Genomic DNA, 19,072 nt, shown 5'->3' with positions numbered 1-19,072 from the left:
CACTCCTGGTAACTCTACATTCCCAACCTGGTCTCAGTCTTCAACAACAGCCAAGGCAAACCCCTTCTGGACTTCTGTGATATCTTACACTTGTCCCCTTGTGAAGCGCCATCTTCCTGCATTGACAAAGCCTACTTGCTTGTCTGTCTCTCCTGTTACCCTGGGCCTCTGGAGGTCAGGAAGTATCTTCCCTCCTCCTTGGTGTACTGAATCTGACAGGTGGATAAATGCTGTTTGGATTCAGATTCCCATGGGGAGAGGAAGGAAGTTATAAATCAGTAATGAAGACCTCAACAGACATAGCAAGAGGCTGCTGCTATGAGACTAATGGGAAGGGCGAGGCAACCCTGGGTCCCTAATGATCTTCCACATGCATTAGCTAATTTGATCTTCATAAAAGTTTGGGGATGGGTAGACTACAGGGAGGAAGGTAGAGTTTTGAGTGGTTATGTGGCATACCTGCAGTTAGGCAGCGAGTAAATGTCTACATTCAACCTGGACCATAGGAGTTGGTTCTCTTTCCCTTGAAGTACGCAACAAAGCCCCATCAAAGTCACCATCAAATCCATCTGACAAGTCTGGCTCCATGATCTATAGGACTCATCACTGTGGTTTTATTGGACTGTCAATACTCTTCCCAAGGGTACACATTTCACTAATCTAGGCTCCATAATGAATTGTCTTTGACTTTGGCAAGATAGTAGCAAGTTAGGGAAGAAAGCAAATTTTATCCACCCACATCCTATAGCAGGACCATTGGATGGATTCATATTGGGCTCTTGAAAAGTGTCATTCATTCTGTCTGTAGGTCCAAGAAGAAGACGATCCCAGGGAGGAAAATGTGCTGGAGACCCCTGTGTTGGTTCCTGTGGCTTTGGTCCTATCTGTCCTATGTTCAAGCAGTGCCTATCCAGAAAGTCCAGGATGACACCAAAACCCTCATCAAGACCATTGTCACCAGGATCAATGACATTTCACACACGGTAGGAGTCTCGTGGGGGGACAAAGATGTAGGACTAGAACCAGAGTCTGAGAAACAAGTCCTGCACCTCCTAGAAGCTGAGAGTTTATAAGCCTAGAGTGTCCATTCTTTCTGGTCATGGCTCTTGTCACTGCTGCCTGCTGGAATACAGGGCTGAGTGGTACCAATTCTAAACCCAGCACCTAGACTGCTCAGTTGTACTGCCTGTATCACATGATTCTAATCCTAAACCACCTTAGGGAATTTAACTTTCTCTTATACTCCCATTAAGAAACCATAAGGTGCAGGGCGTGGTGGTGCATGCCTTTAATCCCAGCACTCGGGAGGCAGAGGCAGGCGGATTTCTGAGTTCAAGGCCAGCCTGGTCTACAAAATGAGTTCCAGGACAGCCAGGGCTACACAGAGAAACCCTGTCTCGAAAAACCAAAAAAGAAACCATAAGGTTCTTTGATATCATAAGGTCATGCTCATTTTCCCTCTGCCCAGGAAACCCAGCCCTCGGTGGCTAGCTGAGCATGTAAGGCACACATCCATCAGGCCTGGGAGAACCTGGGTTCCTCCCTGCTTCCACAGACCACCCTCTCCCCTTCCTTAGCCCCCTGTTTCTGCCTCGCACATTCTCTTTCATCCATGAAACTACTCCCTTGAATTTAGTACCCAGGGCATAAGAATCCCTAAAGGTCACGGTGCCCCACTGACACGTGACCAGCTTCCCAGCAGTGTCTCTACTGGGCAGGAGGAGCAGTAGCTTTCTAATGGTTTTTAGCTACAGCTTCTGCCCACTGCTCACCCTCTTTTCAAAGTCACACAGAAAACAACCTTTCCCTCCTTTACAACCAGTCCTTGTGTAGCTGCTGATAGTGGTCAGTGCCCACCACGGTCTTCCTCCGAGGCCCAGCAGCCTACATCTTCAGCCATTTCCTCAGAGGTATCTAAGCTATGTGCATATCACCACATCTGCTTCCCATCTGCAAGATCTTAGGCCAGTTCTTCGGTGGTTTTACCATCTTGATAAAGGTGACATCATATCACATCACCAAGTTGTTCTAAGGCTTAAATGGGATATAGTGAAAGACTTTCTTGTGGAGCCATCTGGAGACTACCATGTCTCCTGGCCAGTGTGCGTGTCTCACAGTGTGGCCTTGGCAGCTAGGAGAAGTCAGATATTCAGAATCAAGGACAGCTTAATATATAAGAGACTTATACACTTCATCTTTCAAAAAGAGTCATCAGGGCTGCACACGGAGAGACCCAACTACCCAAATGTGGGTGGAAATGAGAGGAAGTCAGTGGGGAAAGCCCTTCCTGGTAACCAGACTCCTCAGAGTGGGGGGGGGGGGGGGGGCACGGCTTTGACCCTAATGAGGGAGAACCACAGAAGAATATGACTAGGAGGGAGAGATCTGATAAGGGCAGGAGGCTAGAGAGAATATAAGGAATAAAGAGCTATGGCTGGTTCTTCATGGATATCATTTGGAGAAAGGGATTACTCAAGATTAATCAGAAGTGAAGGGTGGAGTGGCTTGGAATGAACAGAAAGTCTGGGAGACCAGCTCCGTGGCTCCCAGTCAGCTGATGACAGGAAGTAGGGGCCTGGACCAGGAAGGTGAGAAGGAAGGAGGTAGCCCAGGTTCACAGATGTAATGAAGGGCTCTGGAGACCGATCTCCCTGCCACTTGCTAAAGCAACTCTTGTTCCTCTTCCTCCTGCATAGCAGTCGGTATCCGCCAAGCAGAGGGTCACTGGCTTGGACTTCATTCCTGGGCTTCACCCCATTCTGAGTTTGTCCAAGATGGACCAGACTCTGGCAGTCTATCAACAGGTCCTCACCAGCCTGCCTTCCCAAAATGTGCTGCAGATAGCCAATGACCTGGAGAATCTCCGAGACCTCCTCCATCTGCTGGCCTTCTCCAAGAGCTGTTCACTGCCTCAGACCAGTGGCCTGCAGAAGCCAGAGAGCCTGGATGGCGTCCTGGAAGCCTCACTTTACTCCACAGAGGTGGTGGCTTTGAGCAGGCTGCAGGGCTCTCTGCAGGACATTCTTCAACAGTTGGATGTTAGCCCTGAATGCTGAGGTTTCAAAGGCCACCAGGCTCCCAAGGATCATGTAGCGGGAAGAAACCTTGGCTTCCAGGGGTCTTCAGGAGAAGAGAGCCGTGTGCACACATCCATCATTCATTTCTCTCCCTCCTGTAGACCACCCATCCAAAGGCATGACTCCACAACGCTTGACTCAAGTTATCCACACAACTTCATGAGCACAAGAGGGGCCAGCCTGCAGAGGGGATTCTCACCTAGTTCTTCAGCAAGTAGAGATAAGAACCATCCCATCCCCTCCATGTCCCACCTGCTCTGGGTACATGTTCCTCCGTGGGTACATGCTTTGCTGCGGCCCAGGGGATGTGAGGTAGGGATGGGTAGAGCCTTTGGACTGTCTCAGAGTCTTTGGGAGCACCGTGAAGGCTGCATCCACACACAGCTGGAAACTCCCAAGCAGCACACGATGGAAGCACTTATTTATTTATTCTGCATTCTATTTCGAATGGATCTGAAGCAAGGCATCAGCTTTTTCAGGCTTTGGGGGTCAGCCAGGATGAGGAAGGCTCCTGGGGTGCTGCTTTCAATCCTATTGATGGGTCTGCCCGAGGCAAACCTAATTTTTGAGTGACTGGAAGGAAGGTTGGGATCTTCCAAACAAGAGTCTCTGCAGGTAGCTCTCAGGCTTGTCCTCTGGTGACTGGTTTTGTTTCTATTGTGACTGGCTCTATGCAAACACGTTTGCAGCGGCATTGCCTAGAGCATAGGCTAGGTTATTATCCAAAGCAGATGAATTTTGTCAAGTGTAATATGTATCTATGTGCACCTGAGGGTAGAGGATGTGTTAGAGGGAGGGTGAAGGATCCGGAAGTGTTCTCTGAATTACATGTGTGTGGTAGGCTTTTCTGAAAGGGTGAGGCATTTTCTTACCTCTGTGGCCACATAGTGTGGCTTTGTGAAAAGGACAAAGGAGTTGACTCTTTCCGGGACATTTGGAGTGTACCAGGTACCCTTGGAGGGGGCTAAAGCTACAGGCCTTTTGTTGGCATATTGCTGAGCTCAGGGAGTGAGGGCCCCACGTTTGAGACAGTGAGCCCCAAGAAAAGGGTCCCTGGTGTAGGTCTCCAAAGTTGTCCAGGGTTGATCTCACAATGCGTTTCTTAAGCAGGTAGACGTTTGCATGCCAATATGTGGTTCTCATCTGATTGGTTCATCCAAAGTAGAACCCTGTCTTCCACCCATTCTGTGGGGAGTTTTGTTCCAGTGGGAATGAGAAATCACTTAGCAGATGGTCCTGAGCCCTGGGCCAGCACTGCTGAGGAAGTGCCAGGGCCCCAGGCCAGGCTGCCAGAATTGCCCTTCGGGCTGGAGGATGAACAAAGGGGCTTGGGTTTTTCCATCACCCCTGCACCCTATGTCACCATCAAACTGGGGGGCAGATCAGTGAGAGGACACTTGATGGAAAGCAATACACTTTAAGACTGAGCACAGTTCCGTGCTCAGCCCTATCTGGTGCTGTGGGCTAGAGAAGCTCACCAAATACATATAAAAATCAGAGGCTCATGTCCCTGTGGTTAGACCCTACTCGCTGTGGTGTACTCCACAACAGCAGCCCCGCACAGCTGGAAGTACAGTGCTGTCTTCAACAGGTGTGAAAGAACCTGAGCTGAGGGTGACAGTGCCCAGGGGAACCCTGCTTGCAGTCTATTGCATTTACATACCGCATTTCAGGGCACATTAGCATCCACTGCTATGGTAGCACACTGTTGACACAGGATACCTGGGGTCTTGAAAATAAGAAAATACAGGTTGACTATCCCTTATCCAAAATGCTTGGGACTAGAAGCGTTTTGGATTTTAGAGTCTTTTCAGGCATAGGTATATTTGAGTATATATAAAATGAGATATCTTGGGGATGGGGCCCAAGTATAAACATGAAGTTCATTTATATTTCATAATACCGTATAGACACTGCTTGAAGTGTAGTTTTATACAGTGTTTTAAATAATGTTGTATGCATGAAAGACGTTTTTACAGCGTGAACCTGTCTACTCATGCCAGCACTCAAAAACCTTGGGGTTTTGGAGCAGTTTGGATCTTGGGTTTTCTGATAAGAGACGGTTAGCTTATACCTAAAACTATAATGGCAAACAGGCTGCAGGACCAGACTGGATCCTCAGCCCTGAAGTGTGCCCTTCCAGCCAGGTCATACCCTGTGGAGGTGAACGGGGTCAGGTTTTGTGGTGCTAAGAGAGGAGTTGGAGGAGCTGAGGGGTGATGTGATGTTTTATTGGACACTTGGTATGTTGAAGGGATAAAAGTCCAAACAGGAAGTGACAGGGAAGACTGAAGAGACCGGGAAAGAATGACAGGAAGTGCTGAAAGGACTTTATGGGCCACAAAAGTGGCTTCTGAAAGATCCCACGTGCCACAGTCTGGAGCGAAGGCTCATGGTGGCTGGTGTCAGATTGCTCTGGGGCTGTGCTATGTCACCTTGGTCACCTCATCAAGCTGGAATGTCCTGAGCCTTTCGCTCAGAGAACCTTGTTCCCAGATTGTGAAACTTCCCATATGCAAAAATGCTTGGTTTGGTTTTGGGGTTTTTTTTTTAATACATATATATATGTAACAACAGCAACAACAAATTTTTGTTTTATTTTGTGTCAATTCAAATAAATTAATGACGCCTCCGCGCTTTGTCTTCTGCCTCCTGTTGTGGAGGGGCTTTCGGAGAGCTGTTTGTGTGTGACAGGGCAAGGCCTGGCTGGCGTCCAGCCATCACCAGGGTCAGCCTCACCCGGGCTTGGCCACAGCCAGCTACCAGTTATTCAGGCAAAAGGATTACCCTAAGGCCCAGGGCCAGGCAAGAAGCACATTCTACACCAGCGGCTGTGCGGTTCTGCAAACCAGCCTCGAGAAGCACCCGGTTATATTTAAAGCCAGAGTATCAAAACCCCAAGCAAATAACCAAACCTCACAGTCTAATGGCAGACCAGCCAGGCATGCTGAGCCAAAAAAAAAAAAAAATCTGGCTCATGGCAGTCTCAGAACAGTCATCCCTTCAGCCCATGCAGGACCTGGCATGCTCAACTCCTGTCCAGAGAGACTGTGGGACTATCAAAGACTGTCATTTCCATGGCAACTTAAAAGACCATGTCCTCATCCAGAAATGTCACGGGTGTCTCTAGAGATGAGACGCTAAGCAGGACCCCACGAAATCTGAAGTTAGGCAAGCCTTCCTCCCTCCACATCACAATTAGCAACAGGCTTGGTTGTTAGTCATCTGCTGGGGAGCACAGGGGTGCCAGCTTTCCCACCAGCTGCTACAACAGAGGACCATGGCTGCGAGGTATGAACAACAGACATCTATCCATAATTCTGGGGCCCGGATGTCCAAGACCAAGACCCAACATGGCCAGGTCTGGGGAGGACCATCTTACAGACTGCAGCTGCCATCTTAATGTGGTTCCCTCACACTATACACACAAAGGAAGGCCCTCTAAGGAGGTCCCTTTGGTAACAATGCTAGTCCCACTCCCAGAGATCTTGTGAACTCACCCCTTCTCCCAGACCTCATCTTCTAACAGCATCAGTTCGGGGATGAGGATCACACCGTATGAACTTGGGGAGATGTGCCACTCAGTCCGTGTTCTTGGCTACAACTTAAGGGAGGGGCTGGATCCCAGGCTCCCCAGTGAAGGTGGGCCACAGAGGGGTGGTGCAGATGTAGCTTCAGCAGCCTCCTCGGGTCCCTTGAGAGTTCGGGGACATGGCTGCCAATTTGAAATCCTCTATCTGCTAGTGTCACAAAACCAAGGCAAACCGCCCTGCTGGAAGAGACACTGCATCTCAGCCTACAAAGATAAGAAACCCAAGCCCATGTCTGTCTTTAACACCTTCCCCTGCATTTCTGTCTTCCTCTGGGGTCCTCATTTTCACACAGGGTTTGCAAAGATGATCTTCAACATCTCCAGGCTTGTGGGGTCCTTGGTGTCCATCGTAGCAGGAGATGGGCACCTTTCCCATTCGGTGGTACCAGTGAACACTGTAAGGAGGGCTCTTTAGCCAGGCCTGAGCCACATTCTTCCCTTGTTACTAAGGACAGGAGAATTTCCATGTGCACATATCTGAGAATGAGCAAGCAAAGGTCCTACTTCTTATTTCACAGAAAAACAGATGAGTGGATAAGTGAGACAATTTGGTTTACTACACACATGCACTCATGTGTGCAATCTTGCACACACACACACACACACACACACACACACACACACACATACACACACACGGAAAACCAGAAAATATATACCTGCCTTAGCATTTCAAACTCTGTTTCATCCCATTATGTGCATACCTCGACAGGGGAAGAAGTCCTTAATCCCAGCCAGGAAGTTCCTATTACAGCCAGCTATAATTTTGTAGCCCGGGACCCATTCCTGGTAGACAAGATTCAGCAGTTAGACGTAGAACCATCACCACACAAACTTTCTTGGAATAATAGGTCATTGGAGACTCTAGTTCTCCATCCTGTGGATTACTGGAGGTAACATCTCAGGAGAAGGAGGAGACTGGAATGGCAGAATGATATTTAGGTAGCATGTCCTGAGGGGGCAAAGCTAAGTTCTTGCCCCAGAGGCATAGAAAAGAACTGCTGACCCCTGTCGGCACAGGGATCTGGAGATGATGTTCCGGGTCCTTGATGGCTGGGACAGATTAAGGCCATCTTGTTTCTGAGCAGCCATGAGCCTAAAAGGCCTGAGCAAGAAGGCTTGGAGAAGCTGTCGATAATAAAGGGGTCCCCAGAGCACAGGCCTGAAGGCATCGTTCCTCCTTCTGTGCTTGTGCTGTCCAGGCCCAGGGAGAAGAAATTATCCTTCAAGTCCCCTTTTCTGATTCTTTTCCACTCTTGAGCATTGTGGTTTAAATGAGAAATGTCCTGCAGACTCTTGGGCATTTGAAATTTTCAATCCCAGTTGAAGCACTGCTTGGGGCTATTTAGGTAGTACAGCCTTGTTGGAGAAAATATGTCTGTCAATGGAGATAGGATTTGAAAGCCTAAACCCTTCCTAATTCCGGTTGGGGCAGTTCCAGATGTAAGCCCTCAGCTTCCCACTTTTGCTGGTATGTCTGTTGCTTGCTGTCACGCCTCCATTCTTCCATCATGGATTCTTATCTCTGGAACCCTCAGCCAAAATATTCCTTAAATTGCCTTCGTTTGCAGGGTCCTATCATAGCAATAGCAAAGTAACTAATACGGGCATTCTATGTGTCTTCCCTACGGCAATAGCTCACAGCTGCCAAACATGTGGCAAGGACTCCAAAGAATGCTGGCCACAAAGAACCTTCAGAGTTAGGCCTTTGCCCTTGCCATGTTTGGTGAAAAGGGGCCAGACTGACTGAGCAGAAGATCTGATCCCAAAGGTTTTCTGCATAGAAGCAACAATCTTCTGAAAAAAAGTTTAGGGCAGTTCACTTCAGGCTTCTATCTATCTATCCATCCATCCATCCATCCATCCATCCATCCATCCATCTTTGGTTTCATGAGACAGAGCTTCTCTATGTAGCCCCGGTTGTCCTAGAAGTTCTATGTAAACCAGGCTGGCTTAGAACTCACAGAGATCTGCATCAACTGCTGAGATTGAAAGCATGCAGCACTATACTCAGCTTGACTCTAGATTGTTAACATCTGCATCCAAGTCTACTACTGATGCTCACCCATACAAATCCACCAGGGTTCCTGGTACATTACCATTCTCAGCCCCACAGGCTCCTTTACCTGAGAAATCACCCTCTTAGATGAGGGAGGGTAGAACCAAGTAAAAATACAAAGAAAAGTAACAGGGCTTCCGGTGCAACCTTTGCCTCATCTCCGTCCTCCACGTGTCACCAGCAAGTGCTCAGTGTTTAGGCCAGTTGTCATCTGCACAAGGAGACAGGTCTTTAGGTGGTGAGGTGCTGCAAAGCCATGAGGTCCATGGCTGGCTATAGGAAGCAACCAATGTATTACATAGTCATTGTTATCGTTAGCAAGTCAGAGCAGCAAGAAGAGGGAAATTGCTGCAGCAGATGCTGCAGAGCCCTGATGTGCCGTGCGCTGCAGCTGGGCCAGCAGCTCCTCTATTCAGTGTTCTCCGAAGCACAGCGACACTGCTCTGCCCTGAGGAGCCCTCTCAGCCTCCACACAGCCTGCAATCCAGAGTGTGTCTCCATGAGTGGGAAATGGGGGTCTGTGGGTATACACTTGGCTTGCTTCTGTCCCTGGAGTATCGTGGGTCACTGCCTGCATAGAACTGAGGCATGCACTGTAGCACCCACATTAATAATGCACTCTCTTCCTGGCCTCACTCTCCCTGTTCTCACTCCTGCCTCCCAAAGACACTTGTCCATTCACTTCCTATACTGGAGTCTACACACACTCACACAAACACTCACTCACACACACATGCAAACACTCACTCACATACACTCATACACACACATATACTCACTCATATACATATGCATATACTCATATAATATACACTCACATACACGCATACACACACTCATACACATATACTCATACATTCACTCACATATATACTCACACACATATACTCACTTATATACACATGCATACATTCATACAACATACATTCACTCACACACACATACACTCACACACACACTCACACATATATACCCATTCTCACATATATACATTCATTTACACACATGCACTCACTCACACATTCACACACACCACTCTTTGTCATACACACAATCACACACACATTCTCTGTCTCTCCGTCTCCGTCTCCGTCTCCGTCTCCGTCTCCGACTCCGTCTCCGTCTCCCTCTCCCTCTCCCTCTCCCCCCCCCCAGTCTTATGCTCTGTTATTGAACTAACCCAAAGTAAGAGAACCGCAAGAGACATGGGTGCAGACAGAGCTGGGAAGCAGAGTGTGCAGAGTGGTATAAGGAGCTCACCCCAGCACTGAAGGAAAGGCACCTCCACCTCCTAAGGGAAGGGCTTAAGAAAAAAAGGGTCCCAAAGAAGGAGGGAGTCCTCATCAGAGAAGCAACTGTCTGAGACACAGCAAAAGATCAATGAGAAGACAGAGTGTCTACAGAGAAGGGAGAAGGCCGTGTTTAAAAGGGAAGGGGGATGAGGGAAGAAAGAAAAGAGTGGAGATGTCTGTAGACACTCAAACATCTTAGAAAGCCATGACCGTTGATTGGATACCGGGTCCATTGCAGCCAGAGCTCCCGTCCTCATAGGTAGCCTGAAGAATTGAGATCCTTTGAGAAGACTGTTTGCAGATTCTACTTACTCTTCCTTTCTGTAACAAAGCTCTCTGAATTCCCAGCTACTCATCCAAGTCAGCCTCAGAAGGCAACTTCAAGATGAGAAATGTGAATATGGACTCCATTTTTTAAAAATTAAAATTAGCTTGTTTTCTCATATGATAGATTCTGACCACAGTTTGTCCTCCCCCGACTCATCCCAGTCCCTCCCCACATCCCCTCCCCCCAGATCCGTTAGGGGTGATGACAGAATGTGGTGTGAGATCTTCAAGTGCTGCCTTACACGTTAGCAATCCAGACAGAAGCAGGTTAGGCTGAACTGGCATGAAGTCTAGAGCTGTAGTGGTTTGCGTGAGAACGGCTCCCATAGGCTAACAATGTTTGGTTCCCAGGTGATGGACTGTTCAGGAAGGATTAGAAGGTGTGGCTTTGTTGAAGGAGGTGTGTCACCCTCCTGAGAAATCACCCTCTTAGATGATCCTGAGAAGCTTGGCTTTGAGGTTTTAAATCCCAGGGTGGGCAGTCTCTCCACTCTGCCTCTCCCTCCCTTCCCCTCCCCATCACCCCCCCCCCCCGCCACCTTGTGGATCAGATATAACTGCTCAGCTACTGCTCCAGTGCCATGCCTGCCTGTCTGCCACTATGTTCCATGACGACCATGGACTCTCCCTCTGAAATTGTAAGCAAGCCCCACAACTAAATGCCTTTTTTTCATAAATTGTGCTTTGTCACAGCGATAAAACTGTGACTAAGACAAGGGCTTACCTTTGTTATCTACTTCAGAAAAGAACCACAGACTCGAGCTGAGATGAACAAGATCAGCACAGTGCTGGCATCTGTTAAGGCTCAGTTATAGATACATGGAGTATAAAAGGCTGTGCTTTCGGGTAAAACTCTCAGATAAACATTTTCTGAGGTTTCTAGCTGCCTGAGCATCCTGCATCCCAGAGAAGGATAGTGCGAACGGGGGAGGGTGAAGACAATGAGGATATGATGAGGATCTGAGCTGTATTTAACTTCACATTTGATTTCACTGCCTGGCAGATGTCCCAGGGCCTTGAGGGGGGACAGCAGGCTGTCAGAGTGGGTGTGAAACAGTGAACCAAAACAGAGATTTAGCAAATCAAACAAGGAGAGAGCAGGGAGAGCCAGCTGTGAGATGCTGCAGAGGGGAGGCCTGAAGCTCCCAGGGAAAAAGAGCAGCAGCTAGCTGGGCCTCAAGGCCTGCCTCAAGCCTACTGTGTGCTGGGTGCCAATGGAAGCCAACTCCCCCCTGTGTGAAGTGACTACTTGGTGGCCATCCTATGGTATTAAAACAGGAAGAGAAACCCACAGACCATTTGTGGAGGGAAAGGATTCCTGTCTCCTGTCTCACTTCGATCACTTTGCTCTTTTTAGACCTTACCCACTGTGATGTGGCTGAAGCCTGGAATAGGCTCCTCCTCATCCCCCATCTTGTGAGCTTTAGCCCTTTTCAGCCACCCTTCATCCGCGCCCTGATGGAATTCTCTGGAACTCAGGAGGAGCCTGTGGAGTGGGGCAAGGACTTGAAAAGGGTGCATGAGGTATCCATCTTTGTGTTTCCCCTTGGTACTGAACATGTAGACTCCCAGCAAGCAGGGTTGACCTTTTGGGCTGTTTTATCTCTGTAACCCCAGTATCCAGGACAGGTCTTGGCACACAATAGGTACAAAACAAGTGTCTGCGGGTTGAATGGGTCTCTGGTTTCAAGAACTAAACTCCTATACACCTTACAAAAGCTAGTGTACTGTCTCAGTTACAAGACCCCAGAAAATACTGCCAATCAGAAAACCTCCCTTCTTCACAGTGCCTCACCACACACACACACACACATACACACACAGACGAACACACACCATACCCCAGATAAGCATATACCACATATACATATATACCACACACATATACATCATACCACAGATAAACATATACCACATATACCACACACATTACATCACATCACACAGATACACATCAAACCACACATACACATACCACATATATATATACACTACATCATACCACACCACATATTCACATACATGCCAACACACACATCACACCATGCCTACACACAGACACACACCACATCACACACATGTACCACATCACACCATGCACATTCCATATACACACACATCACACCACATACACACATACCACATATACACACACACACCACATCACACACCACACCACACATACACACATATGCAACACACACATACATCACAGCACACCTACACACATCACATACACATATATATATATCACACCACGCACACACATCATACCACATATATACATACATCACACACAACCACACACACATCATACCACGCATATACATATACCACACACATACCACATCACACCATACACATACCACATACACACCATGCTACACATACACACACATGCAACATACACACACACACACACACAGACACACACACACACAACACAGGAATTTCTGCCCTCAGAGTCTGTCCTTTCTATGTCTAATATATATACATTTCTCTGAGGAGAACAAGCCATGTGCATAGGAAGCCTAGCCTTTCCACACAGGGGCTTGTGACAGTCAAGCCCCCTAGCTCCCTCCCTCTTATGGAGTTAGACCATGCCTTTAAATCTTTGGAATAGGTCTGCACACTGGTGACTGACCTAGAGAGCATGGGGACAGCCTGGGTCCTCCCCTCCATGCTTTAGGAAGGCAGGGTTTGTGATCCCTGCCACCCTTGGCAGAGCGTGGCAGGGTGTCTTAGTATTCATCCCAGTTATTGGATAATAATGCTTGCCCCATAACTCACATCTGAGGATTTGAATCTCTGTCCTATATCCAGGCCAAGATGGATCCATGTATACCTGACCTGAACCCAGCTCATTCCTGCCCCAAACACGCATCCAGATTCCCACTGGTTTTCAGCACGTCCTCTGCTCTCATCAGAGCCTCAGCTGGTCGGAAGAGCATGCACTAGCCCCATCCCCATCCTAACACTGAGGTCTGGGACACACACCCACAGAAGGTCAGAAGGCCTGCACTGTGGTCTCCAGGTTCACCCCTAGGTCTGCTACCTTTCATTGCCTGGCTGGCCTCAGACTCTCTCTCATATCTCTCTGGTGAAGAACTCTTTAATAATACTTTTCGCAATTTGTATTTACTACTATTGTGTGTCCATGGCGAGTTTGGGTGGGCGTGCACATAACCCAGCATGGATGTGGAAGTCAAAGAACAACTTTGGAGTCTCTCCTTCCACCTGGGTTGCCAGGATTGCAGCAGATGTGCCTTCCCTGCTGAGCCATCTTGCCACTCTGAAGAGCTCTTTAAACCTCATGTTCCCCTCCTTACCTTTTCAGTAGCCCCCACATTCATGTTTTGTTAATTGATCATCCTATATGAACATGTAGACTCCCAGCAAGCAGGGTTGACCTTTTGGGCTGTTTTATCTCTGTAACCCCAGTATCCAGGACAGGTCTTGGCACACAATAGGTACAAAACAAGTGTCTGCGGGTTGAATGGGTCTCTGGTTTCAAGAACTAAACTCCTATACACCTCTCTGTATTCAGGCTATTAAGTTTAGGAGCAAAGAAAAAGGCACTGGACGAGGCAGGATTCGGGAGTCTGTCCACGTAGGCGATCCCAAGGCAGATGTGGCTTCCAAAGCCTTGTCACATGGACAAGACCATGGGAATTCTATCAACAGGAGAATTCAGCAGGACGCAAACTTTGCTTCCTCTCACGCTTGCAGCAGCCCTGCAATGGAAAGCTGTGGCTATGAGGCAGGGCAAAAAGACAGAGAAAATTAAGGGGTACGGGAAGAGAGAAGAACCCCTTGTCCCAGACTCTCAGTCACACTTCTCTCTGGCTGAGCATCAAGAACGTCAACCCAGCTGACAAATCACAGAGGACGGCCCACAGAGACAAAACCTTCCTCTGAGAAAGATGTCAAACAAGAATTCTTATAAAAAAGCCATACTTGCTTAAGGCCAGAGTGAGTGCAGGCACTGATTTTGACTGTATCAGCAGTCTTCTCTCACCTTAAATCTGAACCAAGCCCTTCATAACACACAGGACAGCTTTCAAAGAGGAGAGAAATGATTCACATTTTGAGACAGGGTTTCACATATCCCAGGCTAGCCTCAAAGTTGTTGTAAAAAACGACAATGATCTTGAGTTTTCAGCTCCTCCTGCCTCTGCCTTTTGAGGGCTGGGGTCAGGGCTGTGTGATGTCACACCTGGCTTGTGTGGCACTGGGGATAAAATCCTGGGCTTCGTGCACATTAAGCAAGCACATCACTAACTGACCTACATCTCCGGTCTTCTTCTTCCTCTTCCTCCTCTTCCTGCACCTCTTCCTCCTCCTCTTCTTTCTCCTCTTCTCCTTCTTCTCCTTCTCTTATTTTTTTAAACTTTTCTTATCTTTAAACCCAGTTGAAAGTCTTGTCCTTCCTTATATCTTCCAAGCCTCTCCAGTCATACACAGAGACATGGGTTAGTCATTCATCAGCACTCCTGAGAAAGCTGAACTTGTCTCTGCCTTTCCTTGGGTGTATAGTATTATCCTCTCCTTCTTAAAATTTGTTTGTTTGATTAGTTATTTAGAGACAGGGTCTTGCTATGTAGCCTAGGCTGGCCTTGAATTTACAACTTTCCTGCCTCAGTTTCACAAGTGCTGGGATCACAGACATGAGTCACACTGTCTGACTCACTACTACCAGCACTCACTCTCTCACCCTCTCTGACTCCTCTTAAGTCTAATTTTTTTTTGTTCTCTTTTAAACTCATCATTATTTAATAAACACAGCTCTGCTTCACACTGATTCATCCTGAAATTCTTCCCTGCCGCAGCGTAGTGAAGGTCACGGAGTGGAAGTCCCTCGCTGGGGTGGGGGATGTCCGCAGGCTGCAGCCAGCACCAGGGGACTGCTCCTCCCAGTGGCTTGATGGGAAGGCTGCTGCAGTGATGGGTTCCAGGCAGAGCACCTTTCCTGGTTCTGCTCCAATCCCCTCTGTGTAGCCCCCTCCTACCCTGACTGTGTGTCTGGGCACACGGCACGCTTTGCCCTGCAGGACAGCGGTGAACAATACACAGCAGAGGCCAGCAAAATGTTTGTACCCAGAGGCTTGTTCCCGCTTGCTGAGGAGAAGCTCTGCCGCCATCCTGGTGAACAAGCCCAGACTGGCCTCCAAGAGGATGAGCAGCCATCCTGGCTGCATTAATCACGATTTTTATTTTCTGAAGCTTTGATACCTTGAACATTTGCCTCTCTTAGAGAGCAAACAGCTCACACATAAACCAACCAATCCAGAACCCACTCCTCCAACCACATCCTCTATCCGGCTCTGGTCCTGGGGTTTGAACCTGGGACTTCACACATGCTAGTCAAATTCTGTAACACTGAGCCACATCTCTGGCTCTCCCTCTCCTTTTTAATTTTAAGACAGGATCTCACTAAATTGCCAAGGTTAATGTTAAACTCAAGGTATACCCTGGGGAAGTTCTTGAACTTGAAATCTCCTTACCTAGGCTGCTTCTGGGAGGTGGGATTTTAGGCCTGAGCCACCAGTGTCTGCTTCTCTATGGGATTCTTATACTCAGGGCAAGTCCCCTGCTATAATCTCAGGGCCAGGTATCAGACAACCAGCTAGATAACTCTTGTACAGGATGGTCCACTGAAATAACTCAAGCTTGTAATCCCAAGCCTAATGATTCTATATGATATTAATATTGCCAATCTGGGCATTTTTGTGAGGGCTCATCTAGTTTAGGTTAGCCAAAGGGAGGAATTATCTAGATTACATTAATTGAGGTAGGATGACCCATCTTACCCATGGGTGATATTGTCCCATGAGCCGGGGTCCTGACTGAATAAAATAGAGACTGTGAGCTGAGCATCAGCGTTTGTGACGCCCTGCTTCCTGACTTCGGATGCAATGTGACAAGGTACATGATGCTCCTCCTGCCATGACAGACTATACCCTCAAAAACCGTGGGCCAAAACAAACCATTGCTTCCCTCAGTTGCTTCTGATATTTTATCACAGCAACAGAAAAGTGACTAAGATGCCTGGCTTGCCTAACTTGTCCCCTTTAGTTCTGAGACCAATGGGAATCACTTCACCTCTCAGCCTTGAACTCTTAGGAAGAGAGTACCAACATCTCTAAGCAATCGCTGCCCACCTAGAAAACTTCCCAGAGGGGACAGGGAGCAGGGAGCGGAAGGACTTGTCCTTTTTAAACTCTGCCAGCCAGCTCTTTCCGGCTGACTCTCATTGGTTTGTTTGAACTTCCGATTGTTGAACCAATCGCCCCGCCCAGGAGAATGTAGCACTCTGGTTGGTCAAACCAGGGTGAATCCCAATTGGAATGAGAAGGAAAGCGAAGAGCCTTGTGCTAAAGCCTGAGGGGGAGTGGTCCCTGCCTGAGCAGGTGGAGAGGAGACCCACTTTGACCCTTTACTTTCATCCCAACACCAAAGCCCACTCTCCAGATGAACAGTATCAAATAGATGATCTTTGAAGCTGAGCACACACAACACACACACACACACACACACACACACACACACACACACACACACACACACGCAGTCTCGGCTACTGAGAGTTGGGGACAGGAAGATCAGGAACCTGGGCTACCGGAGACCCTGTCTCAAAAAATAAAGTAATATTGGATCCCAGAATTAGGAAAGGGTAGAACAATGGTCTTGACTGATTATTTCTAGTAAGAATGAGGAGCAGTTTAAAACTTTTGTCACGCTTGTTTGTTTATGTGTCTGTGTATGCGAGTGGATGCACTTGTGTAGATTAGAGGACAACTTGAGAGTCGGGTTGTGGTTTTTTTTTTTTTTTTTTCCTACTATGTGGGTCCAGGGGATAGAACTCGGGTTTTCAGGCTTTGTGGCAAGCGCCTTTCTTTACCCACTGAGCCATATTGCTGTCTGAAGAGCGCTTTTGTTATGGTCTATGCCTAAGGGAGCCTTAATATTAAATCATTCATGTTGTTCTCGTTTGGGGTTATTTATTGATCTTTCTGTTTTGTCTGGGGTCGTTCTTCCACTGGGAAAATGGGCTCTTTTCTTCATCCATCATAATAGAACCTGTAGTGCCACAGTCTTAGGAAGAAATAGCAATTCTTGTCCCCTACAATAGACAGGATGATTATAATGATTCCCTTACAGCAGAACAGCACCTTGTCATCTATGAAGGACTTTAATGAACATCATTAGTTTTGATCCCCTACAATAATCTGGGTGGAGGAATGCAACTTGTATTATATTCATTTTCTATAGCTATGAGCACAGATTCAGAGAGGTTAAGCCACTGATGAGAGGTCACAGAGCTCTGTAGCCTTGGGCAGCAGGAGAATATTGACAAGGAGTAAGTTTATTCATGGCTTTGTTTATTTAACAAGATTATATTTTAGTGCCACAAACCTGGTCAGGGTCACTCCCTAACTAGAGTTCTTACTGCAGTATGCTGACTCTTATAGCTCAGAAGAATAGAACTCCAAACCCTGAGCCAACCAGAGCTGTAGCAGGTACATGAGCTTCAAAGTCAGACCCCTGGGCTATAGCTCAGGCCTCTCTGCAAACACTAAGAACACCCACTGTGGTTTACCCTGCTGTGGAACTCTCCTGCTCTCTCCTCTCTTCTGGGGGTAGAATAGACAGGAGTCATAGCTAGGGCTAGGGTTTTGTCAACAGAAGAAAGGGACAAGCCAGGTAAACCCTGGAGGAAGGGATGAGCCCTGGTTGGGAGTGGAAAGCCCAGGTGACAGTTAGGAGGTTTTTGAGAACCTCCGCCTACCTTCTGTATCCAACCCGGACAGCTGCAGTACCTTCCCAGTACCCCTCCCCCCCCCCACCCCCCCAGGCACAAAGCACAGCCCTGCCCTCCCTAACCCACAAGAAGAGCTCAATGGAGAGTCTATTGCTGTGAGGCTTCTATTCCAGAAGGACCCTCCAGGCAGTGGAGACACAAACACCAATGCCAGAAACCCATCCATCTGTTAAGATGTGTTCCCTCCCTCAGGAGATAAGCCCAATCATACCTTCTCCCAGTTGGAATAACTGCAATTTACTCCCTCACATCCTGAAGTGGGAGCAGACTGTCGTAGCCAATCAGACGACATCAGCCTGGGAGTTAGGGCATTCTCCGCACCAATCTTTTCCTAAAACCCCATATGGGAAGCTACAAATTCAATTTGTCTTGTCTAGGGGAAAAACGAGGTTTAAATATGTTGAATCAAAAAAATGGTATCTCATGTACCAGACATTAGTGATCCAGAACAAATGCCTTGGGAAAAAAAAATTACCCTGAAAATGTCAAGTATTCAGGTTACTAAAGAACTGGGAATTTCGGCAATGACCCAAGCACAGAAAGTCCACAGAAGACACTGCGTGTTCCTTACCGGGCCCTGGAGGCCTGGGTGCCTCAGCAGAGCCCTGGTTTCTGAGGGATGGCCTCAGCAGCCTCCTGTAGGGATGCTGTTTACCTGCTTCCTGGGCGAAGGCCAGCCTTGACACCTTCCTGGTGGGATCGGCCGGCGGGAAGGAACTCAAGTGTGCCAGCCTTATCATGTTATCGCGTGTGTGTGTGTGTGTGTGTGTGTGTGTGTGTGTGTGTGTGTGTGAGAGGGGGTAGTGGGGGATGGGGGTGGGGGGTGGGGGGATGGGGGTGTGCTTCTGAGCAAGACCCGCTGAACCCAGCTTACTAGAGGGATGAGCACCTGAGAACCTGAGA

The 19,072-nt window shown here is 48.0% G+C and overlaps 1 protein-coding gene across 1 annotated transcript; it reads left to right on the top strand.

Moving 5' to 3' along the window:
• Positions 1-825: 825 nt before the first annotated feature.
• On the top strand, positions 826-4,232 carry Lep (leptin). The gene is made up of 2 exons (XM_021165722.2): positions 826-983; positions 2,697-4,232. The coding sequence occupies exons 1-2, from the start codon at positions 840-842 to the stop codon at positions 3,054-3,056; spliced, it is 504 nt and encodes a 167-aa protein (XP_021021381.1). The 5' UTR covers positions 826-839; the 3' UTR covers positions 3,057-4,232.
• The last annotated feature ends 14,840 nt before the right edge of the window (positions 4,233-19,072 follow it).

The sequence above is a fragment of the Mus caroli genome, unplaced genomic scaffold, assembly GCF_978045245.1.
Source record: "Mus caroli unplaced genomic scaffold, Mus_caroli_1 scaffold_7, whole genome shotgun sequence".
Lineage (NCBI taxonomy): Eukaryota > Metazoa > Chordata > Mammalia > Rodentia > Muridae > Mus > Mus caroli.
Note: the sequence above shows the minus strand (reverse complement) of the source record. Positions and strands in the feature narration are given on the sequence as shown.